Below are 23,113 nucleotides of genomic sequence, written 5' to 3'. Positions count from 1 at the left end.
CGAAACACTTGCCAATCTGACAGGGCATGTTCTTTGTAAGCAGTCTTGATCATAGTAACAGTTTCCGCAGCGGTCTTGCCAAGTTTCATGCGAAACTTGATCGCAAATCTTTGTTCTAACGAGCTCTGCATTTTCACTTGCACAAAAATAAAAAACAACTCTCACGGACACGCCCGTCCTACACTCTCCGATGCTCGGAGCACACTGAGCGATGGAGCGCTGCTTAGCTGGGTTCCCCCACCACCAGTTTCAACCGGTTAGACTGCGCTCCGACGTACTGTTGCGTCACAATAAATTCACTGACATTACTTTCAGGACAGACCCTGTGCATTGGTGAAGAAATGGCACTTTTGAACAAGACAAGAGGAAACGGCAAACACGAGCATGTTACTTGTCTGTTGTTACTTCTTGTTCTGTTCAAAAGCACTGTTTCTTGTGCATGTTGCTTGTCACATTCTTAGCTGTTCTTAGATCTTCATCTTCGTTCACCGTTCTGTGAATGACTACCTCCATCCAGCAAATAGACATGATTGCGAGGTGCTGTGGTGTGCCACAAATGATAGCTGCACACCATCTCACATGCGCAGGAGTGGGGTATTAGAGCACCTTAAAGAGAACTGCTGACTAGGTTCTGCCGTAGGAGACCGCAACACGATTTTCATCCGATGGGCCCAATGTGAACCTGGAGGCTTTCTGAAATCTGAACGAACTGAACAGCGGAATTGCCAGTGAAGTGTTTGGTATCGACATGGTGCACAGTGCAAAAGAGGAGGACTGAAGGAAGAACACAACACAGGCGCTGACTTCAACTGATCTTTATTTGCGAAACCGCCAGAACTATTTACTTGAGCAAAAGTAATGAAAAACAACTTTTTCATAATGTCACACTGAACTCCTATCGCATCACAGCCAGATACTTGATTTCGTTTTTGGTGAGGGCAATAGATGGCATGCTAATGCAAAGGTCACCCAGTTGCTGTATCTTGTCAGCTCTATGATTTCACGTGTAAGCTGTTCTTGGTGTTTGGAGATTACGACACACTTTTCAAATTCAGGGTCACAAGGGCAGTCTCTGCAGTGAATGCCAAGATGACCTTGCACGGCAGTGCAAACATTGGAAAAATGTTCTTTCAATCGCTCATTTAAACATCTGCCTGTTTGGCCAACGTATTTCTTACTGCAAGTCGGGGGATTCATATAAACCACAACCAGGGCGCATGCTCCAAACCGATGCTCCAAACCGCTTCCTATGGTTAATTGTGCAAATATTTCGTCGTGTGGCATGAGCATTCACAAGCCTACAGAGCACTGATAATTTTTCCGGGGCAGAAAAAACAACTTTTACATCTACTTTATAAATTGCCTATCTTCTTCAAGCTGTGCGATATCTTGTGTTTAGGTTTGGACAGCCCCTGCATAGAAAGAAAAGGACTTCTTGGCTGTCAGTGGAGGCCAGACATTGTTCTCCTTAAGTTAGTTGTAGGTTGTCAACGTTGCCGTAATCAGTTGGGCTCTGCTTCGCTGACCTGACGTAAAGAAGCACATCCAATCTGCGAGGCACAAGGAAGTGTCTTAGCAAAGTACAATGTTGGACTAGTAGGTGCATGGCTGTCGATGTTAGTGGCACAAAAGTTTAGGAAAGGAAGAACAGAAACGAGCAGAAAGGGTGCCGAACTTGCAACGAATTTTATTTTGCAGTAATGCGCACATATATTGGGTGTTCCAACTAACTTTAGCCAAGCGGTTCAATGAAAAAAAAAAAGATTGAAAAAACACAGTGTAAGATACAGGCTGTGGGAAACGGCTCGGTCCTGCAGTCCACGCCAGCAGGTTCCAGTATCGGCGGGCCGCGCCCAAGGGTGCCCAGCCGCAGCTTGCGCATTCCTCGCGCCACTGCTCGCACGTCCGTCCTCTTCTTCGTCCACAGTTGGCTCTGATGCTGCTAATCATGTCAGTGTTCCTACAAGGCATAAGACCCACGGTGTTCGGTCGTGAGATCTTCGACAACCGTATGCCGCATTTTATAATTGTATGTTGCACCGTGTTTTCTAAATAGTTTTTTTCGTTGAGCAACTTGGCTAACATTAGCTGGGACACATGGTATGCAGTGCTTCAATGCGCAAATCCAAAGAGCACAAGAAGAAATGAAAATACATGTGCACTACCCAAGACGCTATCGCACAGCCTTATCAAGCAACTGAAGCTCACTCTTGTAAAGAGAAATTTGAGCAACTGAAACTCACTCTTTACAAGAGTGAGCCTCAGTTGCTTGATAAGGCTGTGCGATGGCGTCTTGGGTCATGCACATGTATTAATTTTTTCTTGTGCTCTTTGGATCTGTGCATCGAAGCATTGTTTTAGGCCCTTTTACGGCCAAGTAACATCTACCTATTGCAATCCATCTGCCCATTGCATTGACATATCACCACATCACCACTTGCATGGTGCTCTTTGGCCATGTCTGGCCCTTGCGCCACTAAAAACAACGCATCGAAGCATTGTATATATGCGGACATTTTCATGAAATGAAGTCAGTTGCGAGTTTAGCACTCTTTCTGTCCATTTTTTTTCCTTTCCTAAACTTTTGTGCCACTGACACCGACATTTCGAAGGTGTACTTCTATTGAACGCCTGTGTGGCTTCTGCCATGCTGCACTAGTATCAGCAAAGCTACATGTGGCCTTGCCATTGCTTCGATTGCACAGCCTCTCTCTCCCCTTAGAATTGCAGACTGACTTGTGTTATTAGAGGCAAGTGATTGTGATCACCTTATAAGCAAGCTATTAGTGCAAAATATGTTAATAATTGAACACAATGATATTTGAAGGGTGGACACTGAAGATCGCAACAACCACAGAACAATTGAAAAAAACAAACAAAAGAAAGTTGGCCACTTAGCTGAATGGCTTCTCAAATGCTGCAGACAGGGAAATGTGAGATAAGGAAAATTGCTTGTTTGCTTATTTCTTCACTGCGCACTGGGCAAATGTTGTCAAAGTCACTACAAATATGTGAAAGTCCTGCCAAAAGTGTTTAGGGTTGCTTTATTGCAGCACAGAGAGTAAGTGGCCATTAGTAAGTTCCTGCTGAAGTGCAAGCATGACCTTCTGCTACCTGATAGGACTTCACACACCCACTGCAAGTTCTTTCGTGACCCCTTGAAGTTCACGATACACTGAACTCGGACAAGTTCATTATCGTGTCACGAACATGCTAGAGTGGCAGGAGGCTCTGGTGTCAGCTTCCAGGTCTGTGAAAGTGTGAGCAAAATTTGTTTCACTGTATGCTTCACAATACAATCGAGAAAGCCAAGACAAAAATGTAACGGGGTGCCATGAAGCCAAGAAAGTCGCACTTGCAACTACATTTGCAATCGCTTCTTAGTGTTGCACTTTTATTGAGCCTAAACGCAGACACCTGCACACATGCGAATGCGTGGAATATTGTTTATTATAGTTATTACTCTGTGATAAGGCATGCTTCCTTAGCCTCACACTACAGTATTGCCCTTATTTGGGCACATGACAGTGCTGTTCGTGGATGCAGATGTCAGTGGTACAAATTGGGCTATGATATTGTTCTTCAGGAAACAACTGTGTCATCTCTCTAGCTCTTCAAGCTCACTGTTCTCTTTAATACTTGTGTGAAAGGAGTGTGCAGAAGGAGGTCTTGTTTTCTTCTCATTTTTATGTTTTATGCGCTGTGTGTGTGTGTGTGTGTGTGTGTGTGTGTGTGTGTGTGTGTGTGTGTGTGTGTGTGTGTGTGTGTGTGTGTGTGTGTGTGTGTGTGTGTGTGTGGAGAATGCGATGGTGTTTCAAATAAATTTTGACTTCAGCACTTGTTCCATCTTCGTGTTTGTGCTTTGTTGTACATTGTCCAATTTCAATATTCTAACCAGCCCAGTTTTCATCCTTCCGTGTTACACGAGGGCAGGCCTTAGTCAGGTGTGAATGACACCTTTAGCCTTGCTCTCTATGGTTTGTTTTCTTTTGTTAATGAACCAAAATAATATAAAGTTCAAGAAGAACCATTTCATTTATTCACTCATGTAAATAACCATAGCACCTACATACATAGCAGAAGGTCCAAAAGCTCTGGGCTGTAAGTAGGGTTGCCACTCTCGGATAGGTTGGATTGGGTTTGGGGAGGGCGACGACGACCAACTCCATCATTCCTCTGTCTGTACGTGCAACAAATTTCAAACTTTTTTTAGCCCTACCATGTCGCCATTTACAACAAGAAACTCGCTGTAGTTGCTTGGTTAACACGGCTACCAGTACAGAAAAAAGTACTGCGATTGGTCAGGGTCTACATCAGAACAATATCCACGACATAAACTAAACTGCCTTTGTGTTTATGACATTGCAACAGAAGACAAAAGAGAATGTGTATCCAAGCTGTCGGCATTATTAAAAAATCTAATTTATTGATTGTTATTCAGCAGAAAAAAAACAAGAGACGGGACATTTGGCTGTCCCGACTGGGTCAAGTCAGCGCTCGGAATATTTACTTAAAAGTCTGGACTCTTGGCAACCATAGCTGTAAGGGGACCTCGAGTACAAAGTTTAAAAAACTAATTGTAAAGGAGCTAGATGAGATGTGTTGCCCCGTGAATCTGCTGTAGGTGAAGAGACTATGAATGAACACATGATACAGAGAAAGCAAGGATTTCAGGCTGAAGTACAGGTATGCTTTTAGGAGTATCCGCCTGTCATATGCTGTTTTTTTGCTTTAGATGTGAGATATGAGAAATGTACTCACTTCAGGCTGGAATCAAGGACAACCCCTCAAAAATCGACAGTGATGATCGCTTTGATGGTGTAATTATCGAGGGTTATGGTTAGAATCTGTGAATTTCTTTTACAGCTACTTCGAAGTGACCTGCATTGGAGTGATGCGTAATGTCGCTAGGCTTACTATCTTTCTCCTACAAATGCCTAGCAGCAAGTAGCCTTTTCATGCACTTGGCTGTCAGGGTTAAGGGGAGAAGATGTGACAACAAAGAGAGGGATGACTTGTAGCACGTATGACACAAGCTGGCTTCTTTACATTATGGCACGAGACCATTAAGGTTATCCTGAAATTTACATATTCTATTATTTATGGGATAAAAGAAGACAATTAGAGAGCCCTTTAATACTTTTTAAAGGAATGTGTGGAATATTTTTTGTGTTAAAGGGCACCACCCAGGGGAATCTTTCAAGCAAAATGTCTTTGAATTCGCCTTGCAAAGTTGGCAATCTTTAGCTGAGTCACCATGCCTTTCTAACCTTGCCCCTCCTTTTTTCGTTGTTACTACTGTTGTGGAGGTTGTGCCACAGCACCATGTGTATGGCTGTAACTGCATGGCTGCTTCTTGAACTTGTGCTTGTGCAAGTTGGTATGGTTTGCTGTACATTCTTTCATATGGCAGCAAGGGGACATACACAAGAGAACAAATAACGCACGCAATCACCACTATCGACTGCATTGGTAGCGGCGGTTGTGTGTGTGTGTGGTCTATTTTCTTGCACAGTCATGTCATTAGAATGTTTACTCAGCAGCATACCACAGGCAGTGGAGCAGCTGGGCTGTACCTACCAGGTCACATGTGCTGAGACGGTGCATCAAGGTGTTGGCTTGGGAGGAGTTTCTTGCAGCAAGAGCTGCACTTGTCAAACTGTTAACACTTGTTGTGTTGTGCTTTGTTCACAACTTTTATTCCTTGGATAACAGGGCGCTTTGGGAACCAGGCTGACCACTTTCTAGGCGCACTGGCCTTCAGCCGAGCACTGGACCGCACCCTAGTCCTTCCACCATGGGTGGAATATCGCCCAGGAGAACCCAAGTCCGTGAGTGCATTTCACTCTCTTCTTATGGTGCTACTGATTCTGGTTGACTGTTTGTGCCAGACATAATTTCCAATGCACAAAAAGCGAAACTATGCCACAGTGATGAGTGAAGAGTAAATAACCATGCTACAGTGGCTCTTGGATTCCTCAAACCCCATTATTGCGAGCTGCAATCTTGTGTCCCCTGCTACTGGATAGATTTAGAGAATCCCCCGCAATATTGCGAAAAACCCTCTGGTTCTCCTGGGCAACATTGGAAGGTCTCCAGTGCTTCCGGAAGAACTAGCGGAATTTCCGAGACAGTGCTAAGAGCCTTCCCGGGAATCTGAAAAAGCATACAATTTGCATGCAGCAGCCGATGTGGGCAGTGCTGTCCATTTGCAAGCTGGACAGGTAAGACACACCCAGTTGGCGAGCTCTCCACGAGGTGGCCTTCACTTTCTCTTTTATAATTTTTTGTGCACAATTGTTCCGCAAGATAGCAAATTATGCAGCAAGCATGTCCTCCAGCACAGTGTTAGTAGAGTGAAGAGCAGTGAATGAGCTGGCCACTGTGGTAGGGTGATCAGCCCACTGAAACACCATTGGCATTTGTCAGTGCCTATCTGTTCACTAGCACAAAGTGGTTGTGTTGTTGTGCTTGGAACACTGGGCTTCAAAACACTAGATTGTTGGTTTGATGAATGCATGAATGAACAAACACAATTGGCTAAATTTGTTGCTCGTAACTGCTATTCATAGTGAAAAAAAATTATGCATACTTTCTGCTCAGGCAATGTGTACCAATGCTGCTTCTATTGGAAATTGCAATGCAGAACATAGAAACATGGGAACCATAGTGAGGACAGACACTAGGATTTCTCTCAATACCCTTTTGTGTAAATGACAACTGGAGTAAGTACTATGACAATATGCACACCTATGTGATAGTGCGCATAGTTCCTAGAAATATGTTCACAGTTGTGGAGGCATCGCCATGGACCAATCTTGGTGGCATCAGCTGGTGCACAGGTTTGCAGCAGCAAGTGGCCATAACATTGTTGGCATGGGCCTGATGGAGTTTACTTTCTGTGACAGCCACTGCTTTTTGAACCACTGCCCTGATGTTGCCATGTCGACAATACTGTCACAATTGTGCATAGCGTCATCTGCCTTGCTGTCTAGGACAGGCAAGACACAGCCAGTTAGCGAGCTCTCCACAAGGTGGCCTTCACCTTCTCTTTTGTAATTTTTTGTGCACATTTGCTTCACAAGATCATGGGTAGAGGTGACCTTGTTTGGTCCAAAATATAGATTTTCTGATTTTGCATTCTTTTGATAGCGTATATCTTTAGTTGAACAAAGGTATGAAGTAACAGCGCAAAATGAACAAAGACGAGAAAGGAACGAAGACCACAGGACAAGCGCTGACTGCCAACTGAATGTTTATTACAAGAAAACCAGCCTTTTTATACACACTCAGAAAACATGCGCACATCAAACACTCGCTAATCACAATCTTTCTTTCAGGAAGTTCATTTCTTTCTCCGATAGTAGAAGAGAAGGCGAACTGACGCAATTGTCACCTTCGTTGCTGATCCAAAAGGCCTCTAAAATTTCTCTTTCCTTCTTAGATTTTCCTTTTCCTATAAATTTCGTTTTATTAAACATCTGAGCGCATGCGTGTTTCTTACAATGGTCAGCTAAATGGCTACCATATCCGTTCTTTACGTTATCACAGTGTTGACGAGCACGATCATTGAAACATTGTCCAGTTTGACCAATGTAAACTTTTCCACAATTCAAGGGAATCTGATATACTACATTACTTGTGCGATCGAACAAAAATCGGGTTTTGTGATTGACAGTGCAAGTAGAATAAAAACAATTTCTGTTTGACAGAAGCTTTGGTTTTGGTTTAGTGACCTTCTTTTTCTACAGAGTGCATCTTACAGTCATCGGGGAGGTCTCTGTAGCTCACTCTTGTGTACTCTCTTATTTTTTTTTTATGGGTCACACACATTTCGGAGAGTACGTTGTGTGTGTGAACAACCGATTTCGTGCCTTTTTTGGGTGTTGCTGATGGGGAGATTGCAAATACTGGCACAAAAATGAAAGTTTTTTGGCAACTGCTGCAGTGAAAGCGTGCTAAAATACCTAGGGGTCATACCTTGACATTTGTGTGTCCGTGTGCACGCTATCGATGGGCTTGCGGCAGGTAAAAAGAGCGACTTCAAGCCGAAAGCGAAAGCTAAACAGCAATGGAACGTCTGCAAAAACAAAGAGAGAAGTTATAGTAATGTTGACCACGGAAAGAAATTGTAATCCTGAAATGTGTTGTAAATCAAGCAGCTTTACACCACTTCATTTGCATTTTACTCAGAACGCGATTTTTGCACACACCTTTTTCTAAAATACTGCTGGGTGTATGTGAACTAAATTTTGTCAGCATGTCAGTTAGCGCCTTGTACAACTTTGGAACTCTAATGAATATCCACAAGCTAATGGGAAATTACTGAAGAAATAAGAAGCATGTCATAGTGGCAGTTGCACAATGTACAGGCGCGGCCACTGCTAGCGAGGACATGGAAGGCTGTGGCATTGCTCCGTGGAGTGCCCCACCACCGGTGCCTTGTGAAGTACAGGCGCAATCAAAGTGATTGGCGAAAAGTTCGGCGAGTCATGGCGAGTCATTTGCCAAGATTTCACGAGGTGCCGGTGGTGGCAATCTGCAAAGTGATGCCATGGGCTCCCGTGTTCCTGCTAGCAGTGGCCGCGCCTGTACAAACAAAAAATAAATATTTTTGTCCTAATTGGCCGTCCAGAGGGCCCGCGACGTCGCCGAGACCCACCACCTTCCGGTTCCGTCATGGGCGGAGCCACCAATTTGATTGGGAAGCCGATCCAATCTTTTTCCTCAGGACCTTTCAATAAAGTTCTTGTTGACTGTCAACTGTCCTAATTTTTTTACCTGTCTACACAGTTCTGGATCCACTTGTGTTACTTGCCATTGTCCTCGTTTCTGTAATATTCGAAAGTTCTCCTACTTAGTTATGACAAGAAAGGTACTATCGATTCAAAAAGCTTACGGACCACGGGATCTCAGGAAATGCTAAATATCTGAGCAGCCTTTAAAAGTAGCCAGTAAAACCATACATCACAATGTTGTTCGCATATACCAGTAGAGGCTGGAAATGGGAATACCAGGCTGCGTTTTGAGGCTGTGGAGATATTCAGCTTTTTGTCAGATCCCTTGGTTCGTAAACTTTTTTCGTCAATAGTACATTTATGAAAAATCAATAGTAAAAATAAAAAACTGAACTGCAGTTTTTAAAAATTTTGTGCTCTATAGGTAGTCCAACCATAACTGATACCATGTGAATAATTTAAAAGGCACAACTATGTTCCTTAATCCTCTGGCTGATATTCTTCGATATGTTTCAAAGTCTTTAAAGGGCCCCTCACCAGGTTTGGCCATTTTTAACAAACAAGCGTAGCGTATACGTAGGGTTGTTCGTTTTTGGTTTTTATATTTTTTTAAATTGAGGGGGTAAAAATTGGGTGCTATTTTTCATGCTGATAATTGGGGAGAAATCGGGTTTCTTGTGGAACCGTTCCAAAATTCGGGTTTTTTCGGGTTAAATTTCCAAATGTACTAAAATACATTACACTAGTTTTTTTTTTTTCGTTTTTTTTAATCGAGGTTATCACGAGCTCCTTAACGCTCATGCGTTAAAACTAGCGACCTGTTTCAAGCTGGTGATCAGAGGGACATCAGGGTATTCTAGCAAATACTTCGCAGTTTGCCATTTGTTTTGAAATTAGGAAGTAATACTGATAGTAAATAGCATTGATAACTTTAGGAAGTATAACATTTTATATTGACGAAAAGCTGGTCATCAATTTTTTACACATCCTTGTTAACATACAGTATCATACCGAGCGGGAATGCTAAATTTGACACACTTAACTTACTTGCTTTTAAGGCCATTTTGTGACTAACTGAGAAGTAACATGTTGAGTCCCAACTTGTTTCTTTTTTAGTCATTACAACCATGATGACCAGAACAGAAATAAGGTAGCAAGCTCCTACTTGCTAATGCACAAACTCTGTCATCTGCTTTTTGCAAATCAGCTTGGCGGGCAATACCACCAAGTATCTCGTGCTCCCTCACAATGATAATTTATTACATGAGAGTGCAATGAGTTTTAAAACTATCAAGAGTGCTAAATGCAATTTTGAGGAAATGACACTTCATGGTGACTGAATCTATGGCAGTCACTCTTGTAGAGTTTGCATGAAATCAATAACTGCGTTAGCTCTGCACCATAAGTTAAGCGATAGCTAGAAAAGGCAAGTTCACACAACCGGCCTACTCCACACTTCTCAAACATGACAAATAACTGAAAACAATTCTTCTTTCTCTTCAAACACCAGATGACAAATGTGAGCACAATGCGTTCCCAAAACGTTTTTGAAATATACTCGCAGCATAAGTTCGGCTTAACATTCAGCCAATTAATAGCGGACGAGCAAGAGAAGCCTCAGCATGGGAACTTGTCTTCGTCATGGCCCTCACAAATACGTTTGCTTGTTGAAACGTTAACTTCACGCTTAGGCTTCCCTTGATCACCTCTGTTACTCAATTGAAGTGTTCATCTCCTTGCAACCTTTTTGCCTTGTTTGAATACATAAACTGAGATTTTATTTTTCAACATGAAATCGTGAATTGCATTTCCCAAGGATCTGCGAGCATTAAGTGTGCTTTCTTATACAGGGTGATCATTTTTAAGTGTTACGGAATTTTTAAAAATAGCCTGTTGCAGATAACATAATTCCAGTCCTTGAGGTGGATAGCCTTTACTGCTGCACCTGTGCTCTAAATGTGCAGCAGAAATATCAAGAGCAGACAATATGTGCTGGAAAACTTAGCGTAACGTTTATTTATTTATTTATTTATTTATTTATTTATCTACACTACATGCCTCTTGCCTATGTGTCAAGAAAAGAATGGGACGTTGCCGCTCGACCTTATCTTGCTGACACTACATCTTTGCCGAGCACTTTTTGTTTCTTTTTTTTTTATTCTCGCCGAAATCGTCGAACGCAAACATACACGTGTAGTATGAAACAATTAGTCAAGCAGCACTGTACGCAACTACAGTACAAGGGCAGCCCAGCATAAATATTGTTGTCTGAAGCTTCGTTCTCCCTACTTTAAGCGGCACTCCAAACACGATGAGCAAAATTCGCTCGATTTCAGCCTTCAATTCCATTAAATACTAGATGGCTATCTGTGTTTCTGTATGTTGCAAACTAAGTGACTGACAGCACCTGACCTGTACAAAAATTGTGGGCATGTACTGCTTTATTCACCATTGACAATAAACAATGTAAGCTTAATTGTTTGAAGTGTTTTTTTTTTGTTTTTTTACCAGTTGAGGCCTCTTGGTCACCTGGAGACATAATAAAGATATCTGTAGTCATGTTAGACTATCATACACACGAATACCACTCCTACAGCGGTAACAAAACGCCCAAAACCAGCGAGCGGCCAGTACGACCAGCCGCTACCACAGTGGCCATACTGCTGACTATATAATGATAATATTAGTTTTGATTTTGACATTGCCATCTCTCGGTCGCATACTTTAGTTCACGATGCCACCGCTACTCTTATTTCCATTGCACTGTGGAAGGTATTTTTCCTTATCTACTGGTACCTTCGGCTGATGGCGTTTTCAGTGCACGCGCGCTGTGCCGCACGTTAATCTGGGCGCCACGCATGTGGTGGCACACGTTCGGCTGGGGCGACCACGGCACGAGTGCGTGCCACCGTGCCACCGCGGAGATCAAGAGTGGAGAGCAGTGCGATCCCGTCGCGCAGTGTGCGCCAGCAGATGAAGAGATCTGGACGTTCGGTTTAGTCGCCATTCCTGTGCGTTAAGAACGTTTGCTCATGGAATGCCAACTAGCTCAATCTCTCGCATTGTTAAGCATTGCAACTGCATTGTCAGTGTATTGTTACATTGTACTTATTCCTGGTCAACTTCATGATACAACTGTAGGAGGACGTGGATAGAGGAAGTGCCATGTGAACCAAAATGCATAAGGTGAGTGACTTTGTGCGTCTTGATGACCTTCCAGGTGCAGGTGCCCTTTGACACATACTTCAAGGTGAAGCCGCTCGCCAAGTACCACCGGGTGATCGTCATGGAGCGGTTTATGAAAGATCTGGCACCCTCCATTTGGCCACCAGGAAACCGCACTGGTGAGTAGTGCCGGCACCCTAACTGGACCTTCATGACTCCTGAATCTTAAAGTGCCATTTTCTTCAATGCCTTGAAGGCCCTGAAGTTTTTGTGAAGTGCATATGCATAAAATCCTCGAGTTTCACCTTTGGTGGGTGCAGTCTGCAAGTCAAGTGAAATCTAGTTATCAAATTTGGGGGGTTGATGATGGTCAAGGAGGTTATTGGTGGTTGGTACACTCACTAAGTCCTTTTATTTGTCTTTTTTTTTTGTTTTTGAGCAATTATAAATGTATGTGCATTGCTGAAGAAACTTTTCAGCTGTTCAGCATGATATTGCTGTAGTCCTTGAGAAGACTTTGTTAGGGCTTTGGAAGTTCTTGAAAAATTCAATAATCTTATTACGTAAACGCCATTTTAATCCCTGCGTTACCTAAAGAGGGTTCACTGAACTTGCACGTGATTGTGAATTATAAAATTAAAGAGGGCTGATTTTTCAGCCTCAAAGGCGATCATTGGTATGTCGAAAAAGCTTAGCAGTTAAAAAAAACAAAAACAAATTTACAGATAGACATGATTACATTACTCTGCTACCATCTATTTTCTTGGCCTTTACTCTATGGTGGCAGTGTCTGCTTGAATTTGTTCTTACCAACACATTTTGCATTTCTCCGATGCAGAAACTGACTCATGTTGGGATGTGGAAAGTGCAGAAGTTGCAAATTCATCTGTAGGTGTGCATCGCTGCTACTGCAGTAATTCAATCAGGAGCTTGTGTGGGGTTTTTTCGATTATGCTTTGTAAGCACGTAGGTGAATTTGCTGCCACTTGTTGTTGGTGACAGCCCACTGTGTTATGTGTGATGAGCCACAACCAGCTGAGCACAAACTCGTAATCCCCGACTCAACTTGTATTGGCTACTGGCTGACAGCGCAAAATAATGGCCGCTGGCGTACTTACTCAAGTAAACTTCTCCTTCTCGGTTCACCCTCACAGAGTTGCCCTCGAACCCACAGCATGATGGGTGCGAGAGAATTTTGTCGCACTTGAACTTTGTATGGAACATCAAGGTGCTGGTGCTGCCGGCGAAAGTTTGCCTGGAGTGCCCATATAATTGCTTTTGCAATAGTAGAAATAAATTCTGTTGTGAAAAAGCTTTAATTGAATGATGGGGCAGTAAAAGATAGTAAAAAAAATGAAAATGTGTGCAAAATAAAAATTGTGGTGATACCTGCGCCATTCTTTTGTGGTAGTGCAAGGTGTCGCATACTGGGTGTCGCCTCCTATATAGTGTGAATGGTTATTATCTGGGCCCAGGTCCCTGAGACACACGAAGGGTCAATGAACAAAGAAAGACTTCATACAGTGGCAAGACAGGACCAGGCGAAGATCTGATGCTTACGTGAGACTGAACAAACAAAGCAAGTAAAGTCTGTGAAGAAGGTGTAGTCCTCCATGGCTTCGTTAGCATGTAAGTCCTACGGAGGCGTGATGCTAGCATGCACTCATGGCTTGTCAAGCTGTGCCGATGTGTGAGGACCGTGGCAGCAGTTAGCAGAGGCTGGGGAGGATGCCCAACACTGGTAAGGGACATAGTACTCTGCTGGACTCGGGAACAGACCAGCACGCAAACAAGCTGGTTCCAAGACCTCGCACAGCACAGGCTGTGCTGTTCTTTAGTTTCACTAGGAACACAGGCCTGGGTGTAGACAGCTGCTTGGCTTGCCCAAGATCATGAGTTCAGGCCAGGCAACGCAAACCAGTGTCAGGGCTGCTCGTCCAGTGCCAGAGACAGTCTCATCAAATTCTTTCACTTCAACCGCACCAACATTCGCACACACTCCACCGCGAAGTTCAACCACCTTACGTTCCTATCACAATAGTACTTCTGATGTTCTCTTCTGATGGTGAACAAGAGGGGGAACTTGCTCCATGCATGTTTATTCTGACGGGTTCCTTAAGCAGGCAAAATCGGCAATAGCAATGTCCCTGAAATCATCTACAAACAATGTGAACTTGTTTTACTTGTCAATCTTTGCTGTTCTGAGTTTGTGGCTGCTCGTGTGCTGTGTCTAAATGTAAATAATTATTAATAAAGTGCATGTGCGCCTCGCATAACCTGAGGGCAAATAAAAACAAATTTGTGCCATTAAACCTCCTCCCCCCTTTCCCTCTTTCTTGGAATCATGTCCATGGATTTTCTTATAATCTTAAAGTTCACAAGTTGGCAAGTATGCACTTGTGATGAGGTGTAAAACGGCTGTAAAAATCGGGTAATGTTTTATTCCAGGGTGTGGGAAGTAAATTTTTTCTTTTTTTTTTAAGAAACTGATGATTATGGTCTATCAAAGTAAGCATTGATTTCCATATGCTTACCGTGTGGTAATAATTTGATACAATTAAATGTGCATATCAGTTTTGAATGGTGATTGATAAGAGCCGTGCTGTAAGTGGACCCCAGATTAATGGAGCATATTTCAGTTTCATGACTAGTTGTGCTATGGGGCCTTCAAGTTGCTTATGTGGGTGCATGTGTGCAAACCCTCAACATGGTGGTTTTCTCTGGTGCAGTGTTCTGCTACCAAGCCCGTGCATTGGGCCAGGGCTGCCAGGCCAAGGAGGGCAATCCGTTTGGCCCCTTCTGGGACACGTTTGGCGTGGACTTTGACAAGTCCGAGTTCTACATGCCTCTCCAGTACGATATCCACCACCGTGACATGGCACGCAAGTGGAAGGAGAAGTGAGTGAGTCTGTGATGGTTCCTACAGCGCAAGAAACAAAAGTGTGCACGGCTTAGTCATTTTTCGGTGGCGCAGGAGAGGCATGCCTGCTTGGTGTACTCAACATCCAGAGATGGCAAGAGAGCTTTAGAGAAAAGGAGCCCAAACTCTGGCTCCCCAAACAGTGTTGTCTTGGATTGGTAGGAGTTGGTAGATTGCAATCTTGTAACCGCAATCAAACCCAAAACAAGGGGCGAAGAAAGACACTGTGTTTTCGTCTTGTCCTTCATTCTCTGTTGTGCTTTAGTTACTACCGTAAAATTCCGAGCAAGCGCCCCCCCCTCAAGCAAGTTGAAATTACCGGCAAAGTTAGGGGGGGCGCTATCCCGGAACGGCACCAAAATTCAAGATGGCAATGAAAAAATTTTCCCGCAAAAAAAAAAAAGCGCAGTGGGAATGGCATTAAAATTTTATTGAACATGAACTTTATTAAGCCAAAGATTTGTTAGTGGTGTTTATCACTCTCACAAACCACCGAAAGAACTACAGAAAGAGCGCATCAACGCTGCGCCAACGCGTCACCGTGTTAGGTGACACGAACATTGGTTATGCAGCTTCTATTCCAGGCAAAATTATGTCCACTAGAGTAAAGTGATGCGTAATATTCACTTTATTAAAAACAATGTCCACGGTGAAACATTTAGCACTAATGAGAGTTCCGATACAAGTCAAGCTCATCTGCAGTGCATGGCTACCGATGGCGGATAGTGAACCGCGGCTCGGCCATGCTCGCATCGCAGCTGGTGGCGCCGCAAATATGAGCATGTTTTCTTCATCGTGTGAAATTATTGCGAGGAGAGGGTAAAGCGGCAACGACGATAACAAAACATTGCTGCTTAGGAGCGTCCTGCTACAGATTTAAAGTGAACTGGAAAAGGCCTAGCAACGATATCGGTGGCGAGTGATTAGCAGCGGTGAAGCTACCGGCGACGCCAGAGGGTATTGCGACCACTCCTCTGTCACCGAGTGGTCATGTCGCTGTGCCGCAGGGAACTCCTCTGTGCCGTGCGAGAGGCAGATCTCGCCATCGGCCGGCGGTCCGTGAACTACAGACCGCCAGCCGCAGTTTGCCCCGATGCACACGTGTGCCCACTGGGGCGCCCAGGTGCGACTGTGATTCGATGAAATTGCTCATCGGGGCACCCGGATGCGCACTGGTGCGATTTTTCGAATTTGCCATTATTTTCGTGGACTGGATGTGGCAGGTCAGTGTTGGTGCAGAGCGAGAGGGGTGGGGGGGTGCTTTCTTGGAACGGCGCAGAAATTTGAAATTAGTAGTGAAGTTAGGGGGGCGGGGGGGCTCTTGCACGGGTGGGGGCGCTTGCTCGGAATTTTACGGTAGATATATTTGCAGTAAGGTCAAAGACCTCTCCTGTTGCCTTTACAAGTTTCACTGGCTATGGCTGAGAAGCAAGGCTTCTTAAATACAGTAGAACCTTGTTGATACAAACCCATTCTGTATGATTTCCCAGCGCGAACGTTCGCGATGTAGAAGACAAAAAATGACCAAATACAGTTGTGCTTCTTTTTTACCGGTGAATACGTTCCCAGAAAACATGGTCTTTCAGCACCAACGTTCAGTACATCATCAAACTGCAATCGTATGACACACATTCCGGTTGCTAGCTCCCATGTGAGCAAGAAACGACACGCGTAACCAAGAGCAGTGAGCACCCGCCACGACAGCTTCCCTGCACTATTCATTTGCCCTTGTCATGTAAAAATGCCGGCACGCACTCGGTTTCCTCTTTCGGTATGAGCAAATCTCCTCTCGAGTCGATCATTGCACACCGCATTTGCAGCTGTGCGATAAGCATCTTTACCTATCTGTCTCACGGCGCATGTGGCGTAGTGCCGTTGGAAACATACTGCACACTCTTTATAGGCAATAGCCCAAGCGCACCGCCAATCTCTGCTGCAGGCTGTACGTAGTGAGCGTCATGTTTCATTCTGGCGGCATCGTTTTCCGGCATCGCTCACCAGCTTGATTTTGTTTTGGCTTCACATTGCCGTCTCCAAACACGGCGCAACAGGAAAATGACAATGCGCATCTCGGGCCGCTTGGGCCTTACCAGCTCGAAGCGCATTGGTGTCTCCTGCTGCAATGATTCTCGTCAAGTGGGCACACCAAAACTTGCCACCAAAGTACACTGCTTGAAGAAGCTGCTAGCCAAGGCCGAATTTGAGGAGCGCAAACGTAAGCTTACCGAAGTAGTGAAAACGACAGCACGCGTCTCGGCCCGCTTGAGCCCTGCAAGCTCCGCGTGCATCGGCATCTCGTGTTGCCACGATTCACGCAACTCTTTGCATTACGAAGATTTCAATTACAGTTGAGTCTGCCAAATTCTGTAGTGACATTGGAATACAGTAAAATCTCGGTGCTACGAATTTCACGGGGTCGCGTGAAGTATTCGTATCACCCAAAATTTGTATCATCAAAACATACACAATATCAAGAAAAAATGAATTTCTGTTAAGCATAAAAAATTGCTAGTAGTGGAACCCCGTTGTGCCTCGCTGCTGTGTTTTCTCAGCTGCTATGTTGCATTTTCATGGTCCCGACTTATTGACTTCCATGTATTAAGATTCCCTTGATACGTCACCATTCTGTAATGTTCCTGCATTTTACGTTGCATTTGAATGTGACAGTCACGTAAATTTAGCAGTGCAGCCAGCTTGTACGTTGCAACAAGCGACCAGCACGTTGCAGATATGGCGCGGCCGCCGTATCTATAAAGCGATCTGCAAAGTGCACGCCCAGACGGGCCTCATCTTCCGACCATCACATGATCCATGATCTGTGATGTTGACAAAGTGCGCCTAGTGCCGGATAGCACTGTGCTTTACTTACTAGACCCGGCGATTTACTTGCTGCCTCTGCTGGTGCGAGGGCTGCTGGAAGTAGAGCACCCTCTAACTGGAAGTAACCATAAGCGGTGTGCAGTTTTGGCACACACGCGTCCTAGTGCAGTGTGTCGGACTCATAGAGAGTGCCGTGCAATGCCTCGTGGAAGTAGTGTGGAAGCATCATGCAATTTTTGTCAAGTCGCAGAATAAGAAATGCATGCGGACCTGTATCACCAGTTATTTTCAATCGCGATGTGTGTTATGGGGGGAAATAGGTTGCCGACTGATTTTTTGGACCTGCACAATTACTCGAATGCTTCTGCAGCACCTCCACCTAGTCGATGGAACCAACGTATAAGAGTGAACAAAATTTCAGACACTTTACGATATGCTTCACACAATTTTTCGGACTTATCTGCATGCGCAGTGTCAGAAACATGGTGGCTGCAAACAAAGTTGACATTGTTCACGTCGGCTGTGCCCTCATTTTTGTTGTCAAGGTAGTTTTCGTTTTCCAAGGGCTGTATGTACGGCCGCTGCCAAGATTTTTGGCGACTTGGCACTTCGCTACCACGCAGCAGCTTTGGTTGCCAACTCTCGATGAGGCAGTGCTGGTTAGGCCTAGGCGGTGGGGGGTGGCAGATGGCAAGCTGTTGTGGGAAGCTCACTTTTGATATGTTTGTATCAGTAGACAACTACATTGGCGATCAGGCACAAAATTAGGTGTAGCAGCTGGACTGTCCACGTGCATGAAGTGGAGTTTCGGTTTCTGGGAAATCATCTGGCAACTACAGTAGAACCTCGTTCATACGTTTTGAAAAAAAGCATGTTAACCGAGAAAATGTACAACCCGAAGTCACTAAAAAAATTGTCAGACTCAACTGTAGGGGGACATCATTGCGCAAATCATTTCAGCTTGAGATGCTGACACGTGCCGAGCTGGTGGGATCGGAGCAGCTTAAAACGCATGTTGTCATTTTTGCAGTTTTGGCAAGCTTACGCTTACGTAGCGTTCAAAGATGTCAACAAGAAATTGAAAGGAAAACGAGCTGATAGATCATGCTGGAATACGATGCCGCCAGAGCGATACATGACGCTAATGTTGCGCCATCTGCAGCAGGGAATGGTGGCACATTTAGATTATCACCTATTAATACTTTTCTGCCCATGGGAAAAGCAGCAGTTTTTGGGTAGTGTAGCAAATACTTTTTTTAAGGGTGTGAGAATACTCGAATTTTTTCTTTCGAATTGAATAGTGAGCGTTCTAATAATTTGATTCGCGAATCGAATATCTAGTATCTGATTTCTCAAACGTTTGGTTTTTCGAATATTTCGTATATACGGTGAATGACCAAGCCGTGGTCAGTACCTTGAGGCACGCAGTGTTCCTATAGGTGCGATCTTTATTGGTACAAGGTTTGACCAGGCCAACCGGACGGATCAGAATGATTAACGCTATGCGGACAGAGGGATCAACAAAAGCAGCGCATTTGGAAAGCATGGAAACATGTGCGAAGATCAGGCCGATTAGCCACCAGAAGACACGCTGATCATGTTGGATATGTGTGTTCAGTATTCCCACATGCAGATTCGCACATTTTCGGAGCTTTCTGCCCACATGCTCAAGTGGCCAGTCGCACGGCAATTTTGCGTGTATTCGCGGGCTTCTTTCGCTCTCAGAAAAACACTTTTATGTAGCACGTATTGAGCAACAGAAAGCTGTAGCAGGAGTTATTCATGTTGCTCTACAATTTTCTCCTTGACTCTTTTCCTTTTACTAAACTATTTTGAGAAGTTGATTAATTAATTAAGACTAATGAAGTAATTAGGCGGAATGCAAAAAATACTCTCTCCAAGCGACGTCAAACAACATTACCTTGCTTCTGCCCAGCTACGTGGCATTTGCATGTTTTTAAATCTTGGTGCACGATAGTTGGGACACCCTGTATATTTGAACACGGAATGTTTCAATAAACGTCAGTTGTTAGAAGCACTCCCGTTTGTTTATCGGTGCGCCTTACTCTGTCGTGTCTTAAAAGCGCACCCCACCACAGTATGTAATTCCAACTCGCCCACACAAAGGGTTGTAAGCTTTGTGCTTTATTCTTTTTAGGCATTTTGAGGAACATTTATTTTGCGATAGCTTTGATGTCCTAAATCAAAAGCCTGCTTCCAACTGCCATTGTAGTTGAGCATGCTCTATTAAATACAACAAATCTTCATTCATATTGGTCTAGTGAGGGCACTTATATTTGAATAGAGAAATGGGTTAAAGCTTCATTGTAGAGCACAGCCTGCCCTGCATGAGTGCTAGTTGTAACCACTCTCCTCTGGTGCCCCCAGATATCCGGCCGACAGGTACCCGGTGCTGGCATTTGTGGGTGCGCCAGCCACCTTCCCCGTGCAGAAGGAGAACCTGGCACTGCAGTCGTACCTTGTGTGGAGTGACACAGTCCTCAACAAGGCGCGCCACTTCATCCGCACTAGCCTGCGTGTGCCCTTTGTTGGCATTCACCTGCGCAATGGCATCGACTGGGTCAGTCCTTTCTAGCCATTTATATATAGTCCAGTGCACACTACCATTTTTAGCAGCACCATCAATGGGCTTGCTGATACCACTGTCTTTCTGGCTTGGGTGAATGCTCTGTGTTGTGTACAAGACATAAACTCTGCTGCGGCAGTTGCTGGTAGTTGTTATTGGGCTGGAAAGGTCTAATTAGCATGACATGATGTCTTCTAAGTTGGAAATAATTCTCTGAGGTGTACGAAGTGGTGGTGGACTATGAACACATTTACAATTTCTAACGGATCTGTCAGACATGGACAAAGCCATGCAAATTTGCAAATAATTGGGCAGTCTAATAAATCTGACTGCAGTGACAAAATTCATTTCATTGTTTTTTAGAGCACCTAGCTGCAAAAGCAGAAAATGTGGTTATGCAGTTTTGCTCACTGTTGCGCTGCGGTTGAGTTTACTTGAAGTATCGTCCGAGGCTGCGGCTGCACTTGTCCTGTGGCGCAGCCTGATGTGCGTCATATGTCGTGAAATGTAGATACCGCACACAAAATTATTGACTTCACGACACTGTCAGTTTAGGCTGTGTTGCGCAAAATCAGTTTGGAGCTTTATTGGCTTTATGCCTGCACTAGGGATGGGCGAATATTCAGTATTGTCGAATATTCGATCGAGTAATGCTATATTTGTTAGTATTCGCTTCAATTCGAATTCAGGTATTCGATATTTTCGAATTATTCGGCGCTTCCGAATAGGCAGCCAAAAGCCACGGACGGCCGGTACACATCTCGAAGGCTATGCTTCACGTCATGGCGGCCATACATCAACCATAAATCTTGAAGGCTATACGGTTTTGCATTAAAGAGACGGAAATGTGTGACGCAAAAGAGCAGAAATGGTGCTAGCGTACAACCGAAACGAAGCGGCGGAGTCCGCATCGCCGTAGTCATCAGCGGAAATCGTACGTGAATGACAGCAACGACGGAATGCTTCGTGCCTATTTGTGCCTTCATTGCATTTACCGCCACGCATAACGACGCGCTGGCCCCGGGATTTCATCGTCACCATCCATTATCGCGTCGATAGCTGGCGCGGATTCTTCCGCAGAGGTTGCGGCAAAAAGTAGTTTCGTTTTGACTCAATACGCACTTCGGCCGCATGCCTAAAAAGCTGTGTAGTGGCCATCCTTGATCGCATAGATAGCGACCGTGATTTCGTCTGCAGTTGTTGCAGCGAACGATAGTTTCGTTCTGACTCGGTGCGTGCGTTGGCCGCGTGCTTAGGGTACGGCTACGCTAGCGGCAAAAATGCGCGTCATGCCGCGAGTTGCCGCGCGTCAGCGCGATATGATCTCGCGTGTTTCAGAACGCGAAATCACCGTGAGCGAAAAGGGTGCGATCGGACAGCATCCAGAAATCCCACCATAGAACCGCGAGATACGACGATCGTCGATTGATAACCGGGCGCGGAGCGGCGGAAGTCTGATTGCCATGGCTCCGTGACATCACCCTCGTCGCTCTTGATTGGTTCTTCATCTCGCGGCACGTGCCGCGGAAATGGGAGACCCATTTCGCACCCCCGATTCCTGCCGCTTTTTCGTGTGCGTTTTTGCTGCTAGCGTGGCGGTACCCTTGCATCGCAAAGTCGCCGTTCATAATCGCGTCAATAGCGGCCGCGGTTGCGACAAAGAGTTGTTTCGGTTTGACTCGGTGCAAAGCTGTAGAGGATGAAGAGCACTGGCTACATCGCGATGGACGTGCGATCTGTTGGCGGTCAGCTTACTGGCGAAAAAATAATCGGGATGTGCGCGCGGTAGTGCAAAGCGTGTCGCAAATGATGGCGCGCGCTGCCTCCGTGCTGTGAAGGAAGTCGCGAGGCCTCGATCGCCGCTGCGAGAGCCAATCAGTCACAAGATGACGAGAATTGCAGCTTCCGCACTGCTTTTGTGCAAAATAGCAAAAGGATTTGCTCATCCATTACACTAATAAAATCGTGCTGACGTAGTAAGCATTTGTTTATTGTTTTCTGGATAGCCTGATAATTCTGCATTCGGTTAATCCGGACATTTTTTTTTCGGTCCCTTGAAATTCAATTAACTAAGTTTTGCTGTAATATGCGATATTACTATTCAAATTATTCGATTTGAAATTATTCGACCAAATCACTATTCACTTTGAATTTGCTTCGAACCTCAATTTCACTATTCGCCCATCCCTACTGCACTGCGAGCCTATGGCATTCCGTCCAGAACGAGCACACATGAACTTGGTAGTTGCCAGATGATTGCCCGCGGATCCCAACTCCGCTTCACGCATGGGGTCATCAGTCCAGTTTGTGCACGGGATCTCGCACCCGATTGCCGATGTGGCCTACTGGTACAAAGATTTTTAGTAAATGCTTGCAACGGCTTGCTGTGCACCGCACCTCCGGTTAGGCCTAACCAGCGCCGCTTCGTCCACGTTGGTGCTCAAAATGGTGGTTGCATAGGTTTGGGGCCAAGTGTGTAATCATCATCAGCCTATATATATGTCCACTGCAGATGAAGGCCTCTCCCTGCGATCTCCAATTACCCCTGTCTTGCACTAGCTGATTCCAACTTGCGCCTGCAAATTCCCTAGCTTCATCACCACACCTAGTTTTCTGCCGTCCTCGACTGCGCTTCCCTTCTCTTGGTACCCATTCTGTAACTCATGGTTCACCGGTTATCTATCCTTCGCATTACGTGGTTTGCCCAGCTCCATTTCTTTCTCTTAATGTCAACTAGAATATTGGCTGTCCCCATTTGCGGCGATAGCTGCAAATGGGGGTAGTGTGTAATACAGTGATGTAGTACAGTGTTGTAATAAAGTGTGTAACACAGTGGTGCAAATGCCTCATCGTCTGGACAACTGGTGCCATGTATTAGGGGCT

At 44.9% G+C, this 23,113-nt stretch overlaps 1 protein-coding gene across 2 annotated transcripts in view; it reads left to right on the top strand.

Annotated features, from left to right (window-relative positions):
- Window positions 1–23,113, top strand: part of LOC119437547 (GDP-fucose protein O-fucosyltransferase 1) — a 96,380-nt gene that overhangs the window by 37,736 nt on the left and 35,531 nt on the right. For both annotated transcript variants that reach the window (XR_007465167.1, XM_037704544.2), the window contains exons 2-5: window positions 5,716–5,831; window positions 11,959–12,082; window positions 14,633–14,801; window positions 20,032–20,224. Coding sequence is in view for 1 of the 2 variants with exons in the window: in XM_037704544.2 (XP_037560472.1) it covers window positions 5,716–5,831; window positions 11,959–12,082; window positions 14,633–14,801; window positions 20,032–20,224 (602 nt within the window). In the remaining variant the exon portion in view is untranslated. The remainder of the gene's footprint in view (window positions 1–5,715; window positions 5,832–11,958; window positions 12,083–14,632; window positions 14,802–20,031; window positions 20,225–23,113) is intronic.

Source organism: Dermacentor silvarum, chromosome 1, assembly GCF_013339745.2.
Source record: "Dermacentor silvarum isolate Dsil-2018 chromosome 1, BIME_Dsil_1.4, whole genome shotgun sequence".
Taxonomy (NCBI): Eukaryota; Metazoa; Arthropoda; class Arachnida; order Ixodida; family Ixodidae; genus Dermacentor; species Dermacentor silvarum.
This window is presented reverse-complemented; position numbering and strand designations above follow the sequence as displayed.